The following is a 17,269-nucleotide window of genomic DNA, read 5'->3' on the forward strand; positions in this document are numbered from 1 at the left end:
AACGGCAAATTCTAATTAATTGTTCCAGTGGGCTAGACTGACTCAAGGGCGTCATTTTCAGCAAATATTTGGCTTTAAAACCAAAATTGCCTCATAATCCACCCAAAACGAGGAAATCAGGTATATTAATTGATTTCGATCCACTGTGTGAATTACACAAGAGTGGCATGTGAATATATAAACTTCTTTCCAACACGTCTGTATGTATTAAAGATTTTTAAAAATTAAGACGCTGCCCTGTCTTTTATTTTGAAAGAAATTGCCTCCTTGCGGCCATTTATGTAACGTTCGTGTTGTTGCTGAGTGCACTATTTTCTTTGTACCACGAACAGGGCAGCTGTGAGGGAAAGTAAGAAACTTTTAAGATTTCTGTGACAGCTTAACACCTACAGTCTGCGCAAAAAATATGCCTAAAAATAAAGGTAAGTTTGAAATTCTTATAGAGCTGTTTGCCGATTTACGCAAGTAGTCGTAGCGTAATACCGTACTGTGACACGAGCATGACACAGAAGTGCTTGACTAGCCGCAAGCATGGTTCTGCTAGCATCTGTGTGGTGCATCTGAGCGTAGCAAAGCCGGCTAACTACCAAAATTAGCCAGTTGCGGAAAAAAACTGCGTTACAATTCTTGGGTAGGAAAGTGCAGATGGTAACGTTTTATATGTATTGAATCGTTCAGTAAGTCAACATTCCATTTAATTGTACGTTGATCATTTGTCACGTTGAATTAACAACGTGGATTTTCAAGACTAACATTAGTTAGCATTAGCGAGTTTTCTAGCTAGCTAGGAAAACTATCAAACTGAGCTACGCATGTCAATGATGAATGGGCAGTAATACCTTGTTAGCAGGTTCCAAAAGCCCTCGCATTTCTAATTCGTTGTTTTGAACAGTTTAATGCGTCTGCACTTGTTTATGTTTGTCTTGCCATTGGCACTGGCAGTAGGTATATTGGCATATAGCTATCTTTACAGGATAGACATTGATTGAATAGCCAGTAATGGTAAGTAATCCTGGCTTATTAGCTGAAGCAGTGACTTAATTTGAACGTAGGGCTTGTTTCTTTGTGGTTTTAGGTCTGTCGCGTTTTATGTGTTCCTGTAAAGTCGTTATATGTAGCGTATCACACCAGAGCATTGTGCGTTTCCCCGCTGTCAGAGTGCAGTATTGAAGCTTTATTTATGTTCAGCCTGGACATATAACTGTAGCGCTCTATCTGACCATTTGCATTAGTAAAGCACTGGAAGGACATCTGTGCCATCCATGACGATTTTTCCACATATTTTGGTTTATTAGGAACTATCTTAACCGAGAGCGACATAAAGGTATCAGAAAATTCGTAACTAGTTTACTCTTTGATGTAGTGTCCCAGGTCTGATTCATCTCTCTCTCTCTCCCTGCTTAGGTAAAGGAGGAAAGAATCGGCGGCGTGGTAAGAATGAGAACGAGTCAGAAAAGAGGGAGCTGGTGTTCAAGGAGGATGGACAGGGTAGGAGACATGTCATGGCATCTTCCTTTTCCTCTAGATTTTTTTCCAGAATCAGTACTCTAAACTCATTTCAGAACATTCTGTTTCTGTATTTGTGTTGCTTGGTTTATTTAGCTGAACTGTCTATATTCCAGAATATGCACAGGTGATTAAGATGCTGGGAAACGGAAGGTTGGAAGCTATGTGCTTTGATGGAGTGAAACGGCTATGTCACATTCGTGGAAAGCTCCGGAAAAAGGTACAATTCAGTGTTTTCTGGAATACCCTGAGTTGAAGGCTGACTCTGCATTTGGTGAACACATTGTCAGTGGCTTGAATTGGTTAGAAAGGCACTTTCTTGCCAGCTTATGGAAATGAGTAGTGTATGACCGATTGACCGCAGGACCTGTTAAGGCAAAACCAGTCAATTTATTAACTGATTTATCTCAGAGTCTAGACTTTCAGTATGCTTAGTGATTAGATTCATGATGTACAAACAAAAACATGTTTTAAAGTAAAGTCACTGGGGTACATAGTATGGCTGTTTTGATTCTTAATTTCTAGTCTAGTTTGTTGCAGATCTCTTCAGACACATATCATCTGTCACTTTCTGCTGTGGAAATTGAAACGACCTCCCCTGGTAGTTGTGCACACTCTTGAATGGTGACTGGAGTGAGTTAACATTCCTCTCCCTGTAGTTCTCTTCATTCTCTCCTCTTTATATTTCCAGGTGTGGATAAACACGTCAGACATTATACTTGTGGGACTGAGAGATTATCAGGTGGGTCGTTTCGTTATTGTGAGATGGATGACTGTATTGAGGCCAAATGCTGTATTTGCCCCGGTTCATTTGACCTGAAGTTTTTCTGGATCGATTGTGAAATTGCCCTGTGTTTGTTGCTGATGAGGTAAAAATGTGCAGCAATGATCCCTTAGAGCAATCCTGTATTAAACTGAGCCCTGTCTCCTCTGCCACTCCAGGACAACAAAGCAGACGTTATTTTGAAGTACAACGCTGACGAGGCTCGGAGTCTGAAAGCCTACGGAGAGCTCCCGGAGCACGGTGAGTGTCACGTCTCTGCATAAGGGTCACCAAAACTCACCCCACGTCGAAGAATGTTCTTGAATTGCTTAATGGGTGTCTTTTCTCTTTTCTACCTCGCCAGCCAAAATTAACGAGACGGACACCTTCGGACCCGGCGACGATGATGAGATTCAGTTCGACGACATTGGGGATGATGATGAGGATATTGATGATGTAAGTGGGGGTTTGTTTTGTGGGTCAGTATGTATTTTATTGCTTTGTCAGAAACATGTTGAATTTCACCTTTTGTTCCACCTTTGTTTTGTTCCCTTAGATCTAAATTGGACACTCACTGAAAAATAAAGGTGAAGCTTTCTCATCTTGGTGAGACAGAACTCCCTCGTCCCCACTAGAGTCACTTCCCTGTCCACAAATACAAAGTGACTCAAATTTAGGACTCTGTCTCTAATTATATGACTGCATCATCATTTTCACTATATTTTGTTATCTTTTAATGTATTTATAATAATTTCACCTGCAGTGGAATTTAGTTAAAAGTACAGAATCTCTGGATTCGCAATAAAAGATAAACAATTTTATGTTTGGTCTTGCAGTCTGCCTCATTGTAAGAATTTTTCCAACTACTTTAAAGATCGTTAGATATAAAAAGACAGAGAAATGTTTATTGAGATGAAGCTGATGGCTCTAGCTTATGTCTTTTGAATGTTTTTTTGAACTCTATCAAATACTTATCACTTAGCAATGCATTTGGTGATGCATTGATTGTATAAATAAACACTCAGTTAATGCAAGCTTGTCTCAGGCAACTATCCCCTTCAATCTGTATTTTTCTATTTTCCCTTGTTTTATGTTTGTCTCTTTGTATGACTGGTAAATAATGAACCGTTATCATTGTATAACTCAGCTGTATTCATGAAAGTAAGCAAAAACCCAAATGTTTTTATCCCTACAAAAATTTCCACCAACAAGTATTGTAACTGCTTGTTTTCTACATGAGGGATTATAAATAAAATGCTCAACATAAACTAGAAATGAACAGGAAATTTGATAGAATTTGTTAAAAATGAACATCATTGTTTTTACATGCTGTACGAATGTGCTGTCACAATATTAAGGGAAAAGATGGTGTTGCCGCCAAGTGTTTCAGTAACTTGTGTAATTGAAAACGACCTTCAAAAGAACTGAATGCAATTAAAATGATTGCTGTATATTCTGTGGTTGGCTTAAAATGCCAAATACACACTTTAAAGCTGTGTGAGTCTGCAATAAAATTCTAAATTAGTCAGTACACTAAACAGCAATATGCATTACGTCCTGGGTTTTGTGAGTTCCTGTGCAGTGTATAGATCCCCTGTTCTTCAGTGCAACCTTCACAACCTCATATGATAACCTGCGATTTCTTCCATTTTAACACTGTAAGGCTCCATTCATACATTTTTTTTGTTTAATTTTCCATGCAAACAAACTTGCTCATGAGAATATGTAGTACTGATTGCTTTAAGGTTGGTGTTTTAGGACAAGGGTAAAGATCTTTTGAAAATAAACATTTCAAAATGCCGTGTATTTAAGCACAGCTAAACACATCAGCCGCACGTGATCATGGTTATGTGTTCTCTTATAATGTAGATACTCAGTCTCATGTCGTTTTTACTCTGTGTGGTGGTGCTGGAGCAGACATAGCTATGTGTGAACGGTTAAATGGTTTCTGTCCTATGTGCTGATCAGCTGAATAAGTATGTGTGAATGGGTAATTGGACTTGGTCATATGTCTTCACTTGCTGTGGGCATGAGTGACCTCAGCTTGTGCACGTTTTGTTCTATTTTCACCACGTGCCATCTCGAGGGAGAATAGTATTTTTGTTGTATTACACATGGTGTATGCGAATGCTTCGTAAATGCAAACTCAGAGGTAAGCATTGCGAAACGTGAGATTTAAATAAGGTTAATCTCGTGATTCCACGATAAGGAGTCCTGGGATGGAGATAACTGGAATGGATCACATGGGTTTTGATCTGGTCTGACTGAGGCTGAAGTATTTGGGCTTTTAGTGGTCCAGTGAATAATATGCACAATCATTTGTGTCTGTTTGAGAAAGTATTTATGTTCTCTCGGACAAAGAGCTCTTGGAGAACAAGATTTCTTACATACCGCTTCCATCCGTTAATAGTTGATCATACGTTTGATTATCGTATATTGATACATGAGCACTCTGTGAGGTGCCAGATGAATTAAACGTCACTGGAGGTTATACGAGAAATTATTTCTCCATGTGCAGCTGTCTTGCGTTCCATATATAGAACCATGCAAAACATGATGTAATGCAGCGCCCGTGGGTGCGTTCATTGCTTATGCGCGCGACATCACCGGTACACAACACTGCTTGCCTGTCTTCCGTCGTAATTTATGGCACAAGCAGTTATGTACATTTGATATCGATATAAGCTGCCATACACAAAACGAAAACACAAAGACGTAGCAATACTTAGTGAGTGACTGTCAAAGGCATTGATAGTAGCCTTAACGCTGTATCGGATACGTTTCCCTGTTGCCCTACACAGACAACAATTATATCACTGGACAGGTCGTGATGTCACTCGGACACTGATGTTTCTCTGAAAACCCTAAGACTGTCGGAGGAAATCACCTGAGATGGCCACACTTGCGTTTGAGGTGTCTGTCGGAAAAAACACAGGTAGGATGGTATAATATACGCGACTTACTGTAGGGTTGTTTTTTTTTATCTCACGGAGTACAAATAGGATACCTTAGAGGGGTAAACGAGGTAGAGTACAATTTGGCTGGACAGATAAAATACTGACCCCTTTAAATGGGAAGTCTGATAATGTGTGAACTGCCATCGGTGTTAGGCTTTCCAACAATACTAATAAAACTGTTACCACTGGAAGCGCTCTTACATGAATTCTAATGTGCAAAAGAGCCATTTTTAGGTTCCTAAAACAATATGTATATCATTAATATCAGTTCACCCTTTAAAAGAAAGACTGTCCTCACTGTTACCGTTGAACCTATGGAAATAGGCATGTGAACAGTACAGAATATTAAATGCACAATATGTGTAGTGTTATTGTGGGAAGTACTGCTTTGCCAGGACTAAAACACCCACCAATCAGTAGGCTCTTTTCCAAAAATTGCTACATGCAATCGGAATACTGTGGAAGCAAAAATGTGTTAAGCTAATCATTTTCCTAATGCCAGTTTGATAAATGAAGATTCAAAGGATGTCTGAAAATCTGAGCAACGTGTTTTATAAGGATACACAAATGAACAACATCATGATTTAACATTTGTTCTTTCCCCTTGATATGTTTGTCTTTGCATATATTTACATAATTTAACATATTTACAAAATTATGAAGATCTTCCCCTTCACTATATTCATCTACATTCATTACATTCATGCATGTGTGTGTGTGTGTGTGTGTGTGTGTGTGTGTGTGTGTTTTCTCAAAACTCTAAAATGAAATTTATCCATAGCATAACCATTAATGTGACGAATTCTGTTTTCTCCCCCATGGTTTCAGAAGGAAGTACAAAAAAGGACAAAGCTCAATTGGCCAGAGAGAGAAGAGAAGAAAGAGAGAAGATTCAAGGTATGCCATCAAGGGGGTTTTGCTATTTACCAGATTACTTTTTCTGTGTGCTGTGAAGCTGTGTATCAGAATATCCAGCAGGGACCCATGGTAATCTCATTTGGTTTTGTCAAGGCCTGTTCATGTCAAGGACCTACTTTAATTTTTTTTTTTTTTTTTTGTCTTTTAACTGGATTTCGCATGCACATAGTTTTCATACTTTTGAATGCGTAGTTGCCTTTGCTTACATTACGCTAGACCTACTTTGGGTTTTTGCACTTGTATGCAAATTCCAAGTCAGTGCTCTGCCCTGTCAGTTAAGTAATATTACTGCCTACTGTCTAATAGTAAATGGTTAAGTATAAATGTTCAGGCTGTAATGTGTGAATGTACGGTTCTGACTGCAGTCTTGAGAGAGCGGGCAGTGCAGGAGAAGGAACAGCGTGCTCAGCAGCTGTACGCGCGCTCGGTGGATGAGCGAGGGAGGCGTCTGAAGCAGCAGAGGCAGAAAGAGGAGCACCGCAGGCTGGCAGTAGAGGAGAAGAGGAGGCAACGTACGGAAGAGGAGAAGGTCAGAGCTTGGTTCCAAATTTCAGAAGGTCCAATTCCTATTCATTAGCTACCCCCTAAATGTCATTTTCTTCACTCACTCGCTCACTCACCCATTCCCCCTCCCCCAACTTCCTCCATCCTGTCATCTCCGTCCTATTCACTGCTCCGACCCCGGGATTATCTTTCAGACGCTCTATTTGACTAGTATAACAAATCATTCCTCTCTCAGGTATTTACCCCACTGTTAATCTGTATTGGGTCTGTTTAGGACAAGATGGATTTGTTTTGCAGTTATTATGACTACTATTGCACGTAAATCTTTGTAAAGTAAATTTAACGGGGTCTTCAACTCGAGCTTTGACCTGTCTCAGCAAAAGAGAGATTTCTTTGTGTCCATCGATCGAGAACTTGCCACGGTGTGACCCTCCCCCATGTTAATGAATTAACGATTAGTCTCTTTCTCCAAGGGAGCAGTGACATCACTAACATATCATGTGCCATTCCTGGTATCTGTTATTTCCTGACACGTTTGCAAAATCACAATTACTTTTGTCAGACTACAAACTGGTGCTTTATAATATACAAGCTTAAATAAGCAAAGCATTGATTTAAAACTAAGTCTGTAAAGGCTGAATTACCAAAGTAGTAGTTAACAGCAAATCAGAACACGACTGATATTGTTTACATCATTAAGTAATATTAGTGCCTAACCCCTGTCATTATTTTGTTTATTTATCATAGACTGTAGCTGGTTGCTCTTTTGTTAGGGGCCAGTGACTGGCCAGGTTGGTGTTTTGTAATCCACTGCTGTAAGGGTTTATGGAAGTGTCCTTGGTTTAGTCTCTGCACCATGGTCTATTGTAGTGCTGCATCTGGGACGTGCAGGCTTACCTCAGATGACTCAATTTCTGGCTTGCACTGTGCCTTAAATTGATTTCCCATCCTCTGCAGTGGTATCAGTGTAAATCTGTTTGAGAGAGCAGGCCTCCTTTTGTCCACATGAACAAGATAATGTACATATCTTAATAAATGGCATGAAACATCAAGACTGCGTGTGTCTCACCCTCCTTAACCCATCATTTACCATGTTCATATGCCTGGCTGTTTTGTTCTGAATAAAAATGAAAAATTAAATGTTGCATGCTGAATAAATTGTGTCATATTGTTACCGGAATTCTCCAAGAGAAGTGTTATGTTTGTGTTATTATGTAACATCAGGATTTCTATTGTCTTGGTAAATGGGGCATTATATTGAAAGAGGTTATCCAGTCACTGAAAGGATGTAGACAATGAAAGAAACAGAAAAAGAGGAGAGAGGGAGGGAGAGAGAGAGAGAGAGAGAGAGAGAGAGAGAAAGAGAGAGAAAGAGAGAAGAATATAGAGAACTCCTGATACCATTGATGCCATCTGTGACATTACCATAGTTACGCTCTGTGTGTGCGTATGTGTGTGCGTATGTGTGTGTGTATGTGTGTGTGCGTGTGCGTATGTGAGTGAGCGTGCTCACCCACTTATGTCAGCTGGTGGGGGGAGGGTGTGGGTGGAGTTACGTGTTGCTGTTCTCTCTTCTGTCTGGCTGTTTGCTCTTGTAGTCTGTCTCAGTCACCTGGGAAAGAGAGTGAGCAAGCGCGAGAGAGTCTGAGAGAGAGAGAGAGAGAGAGAGAGAGAAGCAGCAGACAGAGCAAGGCAGGAAGGTAGTGACACATTGAAACAGAGAACAGAGGGCCTTCATCTCATTTGTCACTTAGAGGGAGCGAGTAGAGAGAAAGTGAGTGAGCGTGAGGGAGACAGTGAGGAGGAGAAGCAGTCGCCATGGAGCAGCTGGCCTCCTCCCCGTCGCCTCGACGCCGTAGCGACAGCTCAGTGAGAGAGTCTCTTTTCTTCCCGGTGCTGGAACGCAACGAGCAGGAGCGGCTGGAGGCCCTGCTGAGACGTTCCATAGATCGCAGCTATCATCTTGAGCAGAGGCCCAAACGCTGGACCTGGGGTGGCCCTGCCGGAGGCACCGACGGTGAGTCTAATATCAGGGTTGGCCCCTGTCTCTGATACCCAGGAGGAGAGGAGAGAGAGAGAGAGAGAGAGAGAGGGATGAGAAAAGGGAGGGGGAAAACAGGGTGTGGAGGCTGCAATGCAGGGGAGCACTTTTGTCTTAAAAAATCATCTGAGTTGAATGTAGGAAGGGGCAGTAATTTTGTACGGCAATGTGGATTAGATTCCAGATGGTGACAGTAGAGTTTTTCATCCGTATCATCCCTAGAAGCTGTATCTATTTCAGTGACAGCTGCAGTTTTTTTGCAGTGGGGGGAATCGGGCTGGTCTCAGTTTGTTACTGTTATCTCTCATGCCTGTGATGTGATTGTGTCTGGCTAAAGGGAGTTGGCCTGACGTTAATACCGGTCTCCTTCAAGGTTAGAGCTAACACCCCGAGATACCTGTCCAAGGCCAGCTCTCAGCCAGCATAAATTTTACAGCTTCATCACTGCTCTGCGACAGGAGGCAGTTTGGACAGTTTAGCAGGGAGGCAAACATCATAAACTCTACTGTCACCGTGCAGTTTCAGCTCTTCTCTCTGCCTACTCGAGTTCCCCCTTCCAGATTATTTACAATGGGATTCTCACTGCTTCTCCAGATGCTTCTTTCACAGATTGGTCTCTGCTTGAAAAGCTGTACCATTCTCTGCTGTTGCTTAATTTAGAGTGTTTCGCCTATCAGCACAAAGGGTTTTTTGGCCAGCATATTTAGAGCAGCAGAGCCTAAACCCGATGAATCGGCGTGTGGGTTTTTCCACCATTAGGCTGCTGCCACTGATAGGAATGTACGAGCACCACCCAGACTCTGTGGTGCATTCATAACGACATCAATTATTTATACTGTCCGAGAGGTACTCTGAAAGCCTGCTCCAGGATCAAAATACTAACCTGGGATGGGACAGCTGACATTCCGATCCGGGATCAGAGCAATGTCAGAAACGAAACAACGTTGTAAAATTGATGATGTCCTCTGCGCATTAAGTGTAATTGAATATATACAGATCTGAAGTCAGTTTGTGGTTTACTCAAGGATATACTGCAGTAGGTTCACCAGTTAACCTGATCTGATCCTAATGATGACATGCTATACGTTTTACTTTTTTTCTCTTACTGTAGATTCTATTACCATCATGCCTTTTCCAGTGAAATATACAGTTGGTATACATACTAGAGATACAGTAGTGATTCATCTGACAGGAGCATTATTTCACAGAGTGATGCATATGACTCATGCCCCCTTAAATCATTTTAACTGGAGTAACTTGACCTTGAATTGTTTATCTCACCAAAACTTCAGTCTGAGCTGATGAAATCCCCAAGCCTTTTTTATGTCTGTGGCGCTTGTTTAGTTATGTGTTTAACGCTCTGTTAAGCTCATACCCTATTCCTCTCTCTGCTCTGCATCACCTGCTGCACAGGTGATCCTAAGATCGCTCTGCCCCCTCATCCCACCTCTGCCACCCTAGCCAATGACCCTTCTGCTTCCCCTTCTGCCAGCCAATCCAAAGACGGTACTGAATACCTGCTGTTCTGTGTGCTACCTCCCCACATTTCAATTGAGTAGTCCTTAATAGTCGCCGTGGCTATGTTTTTGTGGATGTGCATGAATGTTTCATTTGTGGTGTTCTTATGTTATACGTGTTAGCATGATTAGTACATTGTTTATCGTTTACAACTGATGTGTCTCACATTTGGTTGGCTGTTTTAGCAAATTTCGTAAGCTGCATATACATTCACTGTTTAATCAAACTTTGGTCTCTGAAAGTCCGCATGTTCTTTACAGATGTGTGATGTATATGTCAAGTCCACTCTTCTACACCATACATGTAACAGCTCTAAGAAGAATTTCATATGATCAATCAGTACGTTTTGCCACAAAGGAAAGAACATCAAACACATCATAACTCAGTATCTGGGCAAATACAGCCTTCAGCTGGAGGGTCTGTTCTCCTCACTTCCCCACCCAGAGACAGCAGCGGATGTTAGGAGTGGGATCAGTAATTGGTCTCTGCCTGGAGCTACGGTGCTCCCCCGTGTCGAGACCCGGCATGGAGGGGGGGCTCATCTGCCAGCTCATTACAAATGCAGCCCCATGTTCCATCACCCCAGCAATTCTCATGCACTCTCACCAGCAATCTTCATGCTGCTAAGACATTGAAACAACACATACGTATACACACTGGAACGCACAAACATCTCTAGGCCATCTTAGATCCTGCTGAGACAGAGCGAAGAGTGAATGTATGTTCTTTTGAATCAGTGCCTAATGCACTGTTTCAAAGTCTTTGATCTCTAAGAGTTTCAGTGCCTCACTGTGAACAAATCGGTCGCATTGGTGACCCACATTTCTGTTTTCGACTAAACCAAGTCTCAACATCATTGTTTGTATGTGTCAATCTGTGGTTGTGTGCACCCTAAAATCAAGCTCACGTTGTATGTCTGTACCCCCCCCCCCCCCGCCCCCCATCTCTTAAAATGTCCCATTGTGCATCTCTACAGTGCCTGACTTTATGATCCCACCCGAGTCCCCAGAATCAATCCTGAACAAGCGACTATCCTCTTCCTCTGCAACATTGCCCAACATGGAGAAAGGCAAGTTGACTTATACTGACTTACTGTCTGCTTGGAATAATCTATTGATCTTATCTCGCCATTTTCCCTGTGTTCCTCTTTCTGTCCTCCTCTTTGACCTCTGACTCCACAGTGTCATGTCTTTGTCACCGTTTAGCCTCCCCCAGTCCTCACAGATCCCCTTACAGAAGCTCTCCCAACGGAGCAGACCGCAGGAGCATCAGCACAGGGCCGAGAGAGGAGTCCAAAGAAGCGGCGGCACCCCCTAAAACCCCACAGGTCATTTATGAGAATATACCATCATTCATACATCAATGTTATTTTTCAAAGCCGGTTTTATCACACGGCTCAGACAGTTATATTTGGTGCGCAACGCCATGGGACAGAAGCCACAGAAGAGCTGGTCTCCTAGCAACTGCACTGCTCTAATCTTTATATGTCCAGCACCAGCGTAAGACTGGAAATGACACACTCCATAGCACACACAGACATGTTTCGATACATACCATCTGGTATTTCTGCGCCGTCTCACAGAAATTCGCTGGTTTTAATGTTATGGTTCTCTAATGATGCAGTTTCTCTTGTGCGCTCAGACAGAGAAGCAGACTGGAGAAAAGGGAACCACACCCACTTTAACCGAGTCTCCCTATAAGCACCTTGGATCACCCACCACGCCCACCAGAAGTTCCTCGCCCCAAACTCAAAACAAGAACCCTGGAACGCCAAAGAGGTCCTGCCTCATACTTGTCGTATCTCTCTCTCTGTGTTCATCTTTGCCGGTTTTTGCTTAGGGATTGTTAGGGACTTTGTACGGTTCTATAGGTCAGTTAAAGGTTTAGTGATTTTCTGTCCATGCTAATCAACAGGGCCAGGTCTGTTAAGAGCCGTGTCCAGTCCCCTTGTTCTCCTGGCCAATACCCTCCATCCCCCATGAGGAACAGGGCCACCACCCCCAGTTCTGACAGTAAGAGATGGGAAGGAGAAGAGAAAGGTGCAGGAGATGGTAGAGGTTACAGTACTCTGGAGAGAAAGAGCTCCAAGACTGAGACGACAGAGAGGAAAATATCCAAGTCAGCAAGCAGGGACCTTGGAGATCGAAATGCAGGTACGGTTTGGAATTAATGTCGATATCGGATTTAGAGATGCATTAAGGAACAGAGTGCGGGTCTGAACTCTCCTCTGAGAGATTAGCTGCATTAGAGTAGCTAAGTACAGAGAGTCACTGGTGTCCCTCTCTCTCTCTCTCCACACATTTATTTGCCTGTATTAGATGCATCCCCTGTGACTCCCACAGGGAGGTCTTTTGCGGGGACCACGGATGCTGAGGAGGCATCCAGGCTGCTGGCAGAACGACGGCGTTTAGCCAGAGTACAGAAAGAGCAAGAGGAAAAACAACGAGCAGAAGAGGAGAGGTGAAAGGACTGTCTATATGTTTAGTGAATACTTATGTGAACGTGTGTGTGTGTGTGTGTGTGTGTGTGTGTGTGTGTGTGTGCGTGTGCGTGTGTGTGTGTCTGTGTGTCTGTGTGTGGTATATGTGTATGTGTGTGGATGTCTGTGATTGGTTTAACTTCTTTAGGAAATGCATGGAACAGTCCCCATGGGGAAAATACCTGACAAAATACCTGACAAAGTGGGGTCATTTAGCTGGTCCAATCTGCAGTACAATTCAAAATGAAAAAAAGCATCAAAATATTGATTGGTTGTTGTTACTGTAAGATTTTGGTTATTATTCTTAAATTACAGTAAAGTAGTGAATTGGAAGCTTCCAGTGAGATATGAGGATGTACCTGTGTGTGTGTGTATTAGTGTGTGTTTTGGGGTAACATATTTTGGGGTAATGTGTTGTGCAGGCTGAGAGCAGAGGAACTGGAGAGAAGGCAGGCGGAGGAACAAGAGCAGCGGGAGAAAGCCGCCCGGAGAGCAGAGGAGGACAGAAAGAGACAAGAGGAGGAGCGCAGGAGGAAAGAGGAGGAAGACAGACGACAGAAGGAACGGCGCTGGAAAGAGATGCAGGAGCAGCTGGATCGAGAGGTCAGGGGTCACGTCTAGTCATCCTGCTACGCGCGCACACATAAGAAAGCTATCAGCCCTCGTGAACGTCAGGTTTCTAATGATGCGTGTGCTTATGGTGATGACATCAGTGCGGGCGTGTGTCACCGTGTCTTACAGAGAGAGGAGGCGATTCTGCGGGCTCAAAGAGAGGCTGAGAGAAAGCGCCAGGAGAGAGAGATTCTCAAACTGCAGGAGGAGCAGGAAAGACTGCAGAGGAAGAAGGTTTTTTGTTTCTCACTACACAGCGTAGCATCTCTTTTTCAAACACAAACACCAAGCTTTTAATGGTTGCCAGGTCCACAGTGACCTAAGCACATATCACAGGAGGATATGACATTCACCGTATATTCATTTCACAATATGTCGAGCTCAAATGCAGGTGTTGTGTGCTTATTTCGGTTACATTCCTTGTCTCATCTTCAGTTTGGTGTGTGTTTATCATTTTGATTCTCGTAATGCCCAAAATCACATCTGTATCTGTTCTGCTCTAGCGAATTGAGGAGATTATGAAAAGAACTCGGAAGCCCGATACAGAACCAAAGGTAACTGTTCCATTTTTCCATTGTGTGGACTAAAAATGCGGTGCTATAATACGTCAGGCGCTTTCTCTGTCATGTCTATTGTTCAAATGACCTATAGGTATTTTCTGTAACTGTAATAATGTCGCATTTCACGTGTTTGAACAGAAAGAGGAGGTGCCACTGGAGCCCCCGTTCCCCGTTTCGATGGTAGAACCAGTTTCATCCTGTCAAGGTATATGCAAATAATGTTTAACATCTGGCTCTGTAAGTGAAGGTCTGGCATAAACTCAGTTTGACAGTTTGGTAGAAGCCTTGTTATCAATGCTGTTTTTTTTTATAGTCACACCCACACCCATATACAAGAGTGTTGCAGAGTGACTCAGCATGCTGGTGAACACTCACTGTTGGATTTGGCTCCATCGTGTGGTCAAATGGAGAACTGAATATTGTGGCCCTTTACTTGATGTTATCTGTGACTTATGCAATTTCTGAATTGTCGGGGAGCCACACAGCTCAGTGGTTCATAAGAAAATGTAGCAGTGAAACACCAGCATTGTTGCCATTTTTCTGCTCTGACAAATTGAAAAATTACATACCACATAAGAATTGTATAGATTTGATGGTACATTGCATATATATATTTTTTTTTTTTTTTTGATAACTTGATCAGCGAGACAGATTATCAGTTTTTAAGAAGATGTTCCTTTCTCACCTCCACTCACTCTATGGTACAAGTGAAACCAACTTCATTTATGATATTTTGTTGCAGTGGCAAAGACATTTTAGAAGCAGGTTTTCAGGTCTTGGGTAGCTTGTAATATAAAATGATCTGTAATCTGTTTCCTTACAGATACTGCTCAGATGAATGGTTTAGCTGTAGAAATGGTAGAGATTTCAACATCTGCTGTTATGAAAGCTAATGAATCCCTCATATCCACCACAACTGAACCCTCCATCATAAACCTTGTGCCCTTGGATGCCAAAACCACTGCAGCAGATGATCTCTCTGATGGGGTCCAGTCCATGGATGTCAGGTAACGTAGGACCTCTTCTTCTCCCCATTTTACACGTAAATGTACTGTTTGTTTAACTGTTGGGTATATTTTATACTGCTTTGGGTATAAAATATTACAGAGAACATATATATATATGTGAGTGATTTATACAGTAGCAGCTAGGAGTTGATGAATAATTTTGCCGTAGTTGCTCCAATGGAAAAAATTCATTTGTCCTCTCTGTCATCCGCAGTCCGGTTTCCAGAGACGACCTCATCTCTATCCAGGAGAGCTCTCCCGGCAGTGAGGTCTCCCAAAGCCGCATGAGTAACACCCAGACCTTGGAGGATCTCCTGGTCCTCGCTGGTCAGGCCTCATTCCCAAAAGTCACGCCGAGCACCACACAGGACGACTGCAACAGGAACCTGATCCAGGGCTTCAGCAGTGCTGCAGCTGACTCTCAGCTCATCCAGAGCCTCGGCCCAACTTCAGACAAGCTCAGCATCCAGTAAACAGGTGAACAGGCCACATCATACCTCAGCCTCTTTGCTTAGCGCCTTTGGTTATCTAGCGTATGAGAGTTTGGGCTCTTGTGATAATCTTAATGCGCGTTTCCGCAGGGCGACGAGGAAGCCTTGGGCTGGACTTTCCTGGTAGAGATTGGACGCGGTGTCAGCCAGACGTGAGACGATTGTTCCGTGCCTCGACCCCAGCTCCATCACGCTTCTCCAGGGGAGACCATCCCTTTGCATTGCAGTTCCTCTGAATAGAGGAGAATGTTATGTTTGTTAATTATGAGATAAAAAAAAAGAAAAAAAAACTCCTTAAAGAATCTCCCTTGCACATAAGTACATGTAAAACCAAGCTTTGTCTATCCCTTGTTGCTGTTATGGATCCGTCAACCATAACTTTTTGCCAAGGGATACAAATGTACTCTAGCAGTCTTAGTGAAGTTTATATTCTTCTCGTTCACTGTAGCATTCGATTAGATAAACACAAATGTGATACTTGTAGCAACGTTCACACATTTTGTGTATACTGGCTGTCTTAGGAATATTAATGACCAGCGATCTTACTGTGTTACTACATGAAAAGTCTAAACTGTGTGTTGTATTATAGGCTGGAGTTTGCAAATACCACAAAATCCATTGTATTTCTCCACATTTTTTTTCATTATTATTTACAGCTCTGTAGACCTATGCCAACATACAAACAGAGGCCAGACAGGGTGGATATTGTAATAACCTCTAAGACAGATTAAACATGCATCGGTGTATTGTAAAGTTAATTTAAAAAAAAAATTGTAAAATGAAATTGAAATTCATGCAAAACAAAACATGTCTAGTATAAGAGTGAAAGATTTGTACAGAGAAACTGTGAATTGCCCTGTTTTTATTTTTGTTGTTGTTGTTGTTTTGTTTTTTTTTCCTTTTGAAATGTTAAAACGTCAAAGTGGTATTAACACTGTGTTATCCTGACTGTTGTGTCACTGGTCAGTTTGTTCATCAGTGCCCCGGAGCTGCACAGGCAAACCCAAGAAACTGTCCATACAAATCAAAGCTTGAACACCATTCAAAAACTGAGATAGTTCAGCAAAACTATTACTGTACATTATTCCCTTACCCAACTATGAAGCTCTTATGCGTCAATATTACTACTAAAGATCACCTTGTTAAATTGACTCTGTTTACCATCTTGTATACTCAGGGTATTAGTGAGCTTTGCATGTGAGCTCAGTTGTGTTGATTCTCAGTGTTCAGCAACTGTGCGTCTGGTAATGGATCAAAGTGAAATGGTCTTCTTATGATGTTGTTATGTAATTTTCCCACTGCACTTAAATGGTTTAGGACCAATAGGGGTGAAATGGAAGTAGAATGGAATTTTCTCACCAGGTGAAATGGACAATCAATCAATTGTCCATCCATTTCTGTAACTCCGTCTGTTACATTTTTGACTGTTATGACGGGTATCAAAGGTTCAGTGCATAAAACCCTCTCTGTTAGAATTCAAGGTGGATTAGGATGACACAAACCATCAGTGATGTTTAGGCTACAATTCATCATTAATATCTTCAGCTCATGCTTACTGCTTCTTGGTGAAATATGCGGACAAGGTGCATGGATTAAAAGATGTAGTCTGGGATGAAAATTACAATAAACATCATCCGGTAATTACAATTGTGACTGTCTTATTTTTATCTGAAATGTTTTGTAGGTTTTGCTTACATAAATATTAGCAGGTAAATGATGTCACGTATGATTTGTCATTTCAGTGGTTTGCCATTTATTAGGATAGCCGTTTTACCAAAAGATGTTCCTATTGCTCCTCTCTGTTTCTAAAACCCTGTTCGCGGTAAGAATGCGCCCCGTTATCCCAAAATGTCTCACTAGGGGCGCTGTAATGACTCAACTCAGTCCTGATGTTTGTTTTCCGGGTCAATTGT

At 42.2% G+C, this 17,269-nt stretch overlaps 2 protein-coding genes across 2 annotated transcripts; both read left to right on the top strand.

Annotated features, from left to right (window-relative positions):
- The first annotated feature begins 308 nt into the window (after positions 1 to 308).
- On the top strand, positions 309 to 4,042 carry eif1axb (eukaryotic translation initiation factor 1A X-linked b). Its single transcript, XM_030769019.1, has 7 exons — positions 309 to 422; positions 1,405 to 1,488; positions 1,623 to 1,726; positions 2,198 to 2,248; positions 2,449 to 2,530; positions 2,634 to 2,725; positions 2,826 to 4,042. The coding sequence occupies exons 1-7, from the start codon at positions 407 to 409 to the stop codon at positions 2,829 to 2,831; spliced, it is 435 nt and encodes a 144-aa protein (XP_030624879.1). The 5' UTR covers positions 309 to 406; the 3' UTR covers positions 2,832 to 4,042.
- A 1,119-nt stretch (positions 4,043 to 5,161) lies between these two features.
- On the top strand, positions 5,162 to 15,592 carry map7d2b (MAP7 domain containing 2b). The gene is made up of 17 exons (XM_030767558.1): positions 5,162 to 5,204; positions 6,055 to 6,123; positions 6,510 to 6,673; positions 8,563 to 8,665; positions 10,103 to 10,195; positions 11,184 to 11,276; positions 11,413 to 11,534; positions 11,849 to 11,985; positions 12,122 to 12,360; positions 12,526 to 12,667; positions 13,109 to 13,289; positions 13,428 to 13,532; positions 13,802 to 13,852; positions 13,997 to 14,057; positions 14,706 to 14,865; positions 15,080 to 15,327; positions 15,447 to 15,592. The coding sequence occupies exons 1-17, from the start codon at positions 5,162 to 5,164 to the stop codon at positions 15,590 to 15,592; spliced, it is 2,157 nt and encodes a 718-aa protein (XP_030623418.1).
- Positions 15,593 to 17,269: the final 1,677 nt, after the last annotated feature.

Source organism: Chanos chanos, chromosome 3 (assembly GCF_902362185.1).
Source record: "Chanos chanos chromosome 3, fChaCha1.1, whole genome shotgun sequence".
Taxonomy (NCBI): domain Eukaryota; kingdom Metazoa; phylum Chordata; class Actinopteri; order Gonorynchiformes; family Chanidae; genus Chanos; species Chanos chanos.

Coding starts and splice junctions, on each gene's coding strand:
- map7d2b (XM_030767558.1), top strand. CDS start 5,162: ATGGCCACACTTGCGTTTGAGGTGTCTGTCGGAAAAAACACAG. Junction 11,986..12,121: donor AACCCTGGAACGCCAAAGAG/GTCCTGCCTCAT, acceptor GCTAATCAACAG/GGCCAGGTCTGTTAAGAGCC. Junction 13,853..13,996: donor AGCCCGATACAGAACCAAAG/GTAACTGTTCCA, acceptor GTGTTTGAACAG/AAAGAGGAGGTGCCACTGGA.
- eif1axb (XM_030769019.1), top strand. Junction 2,249..2,448: donor TGGGACTGAGAGATTATCAG/GTGGGTCGTTTC, acceptor CTGCCACTCCAG/GACAACAAAGCAGACGTTAT. Junction 2,531..2,633: donor CGGAGAGCTCCCGGAGCACG/GTGAGTGTCACG, acceptor CTACCTCGCCAG/CCAAAATTAACGAGACGGAC.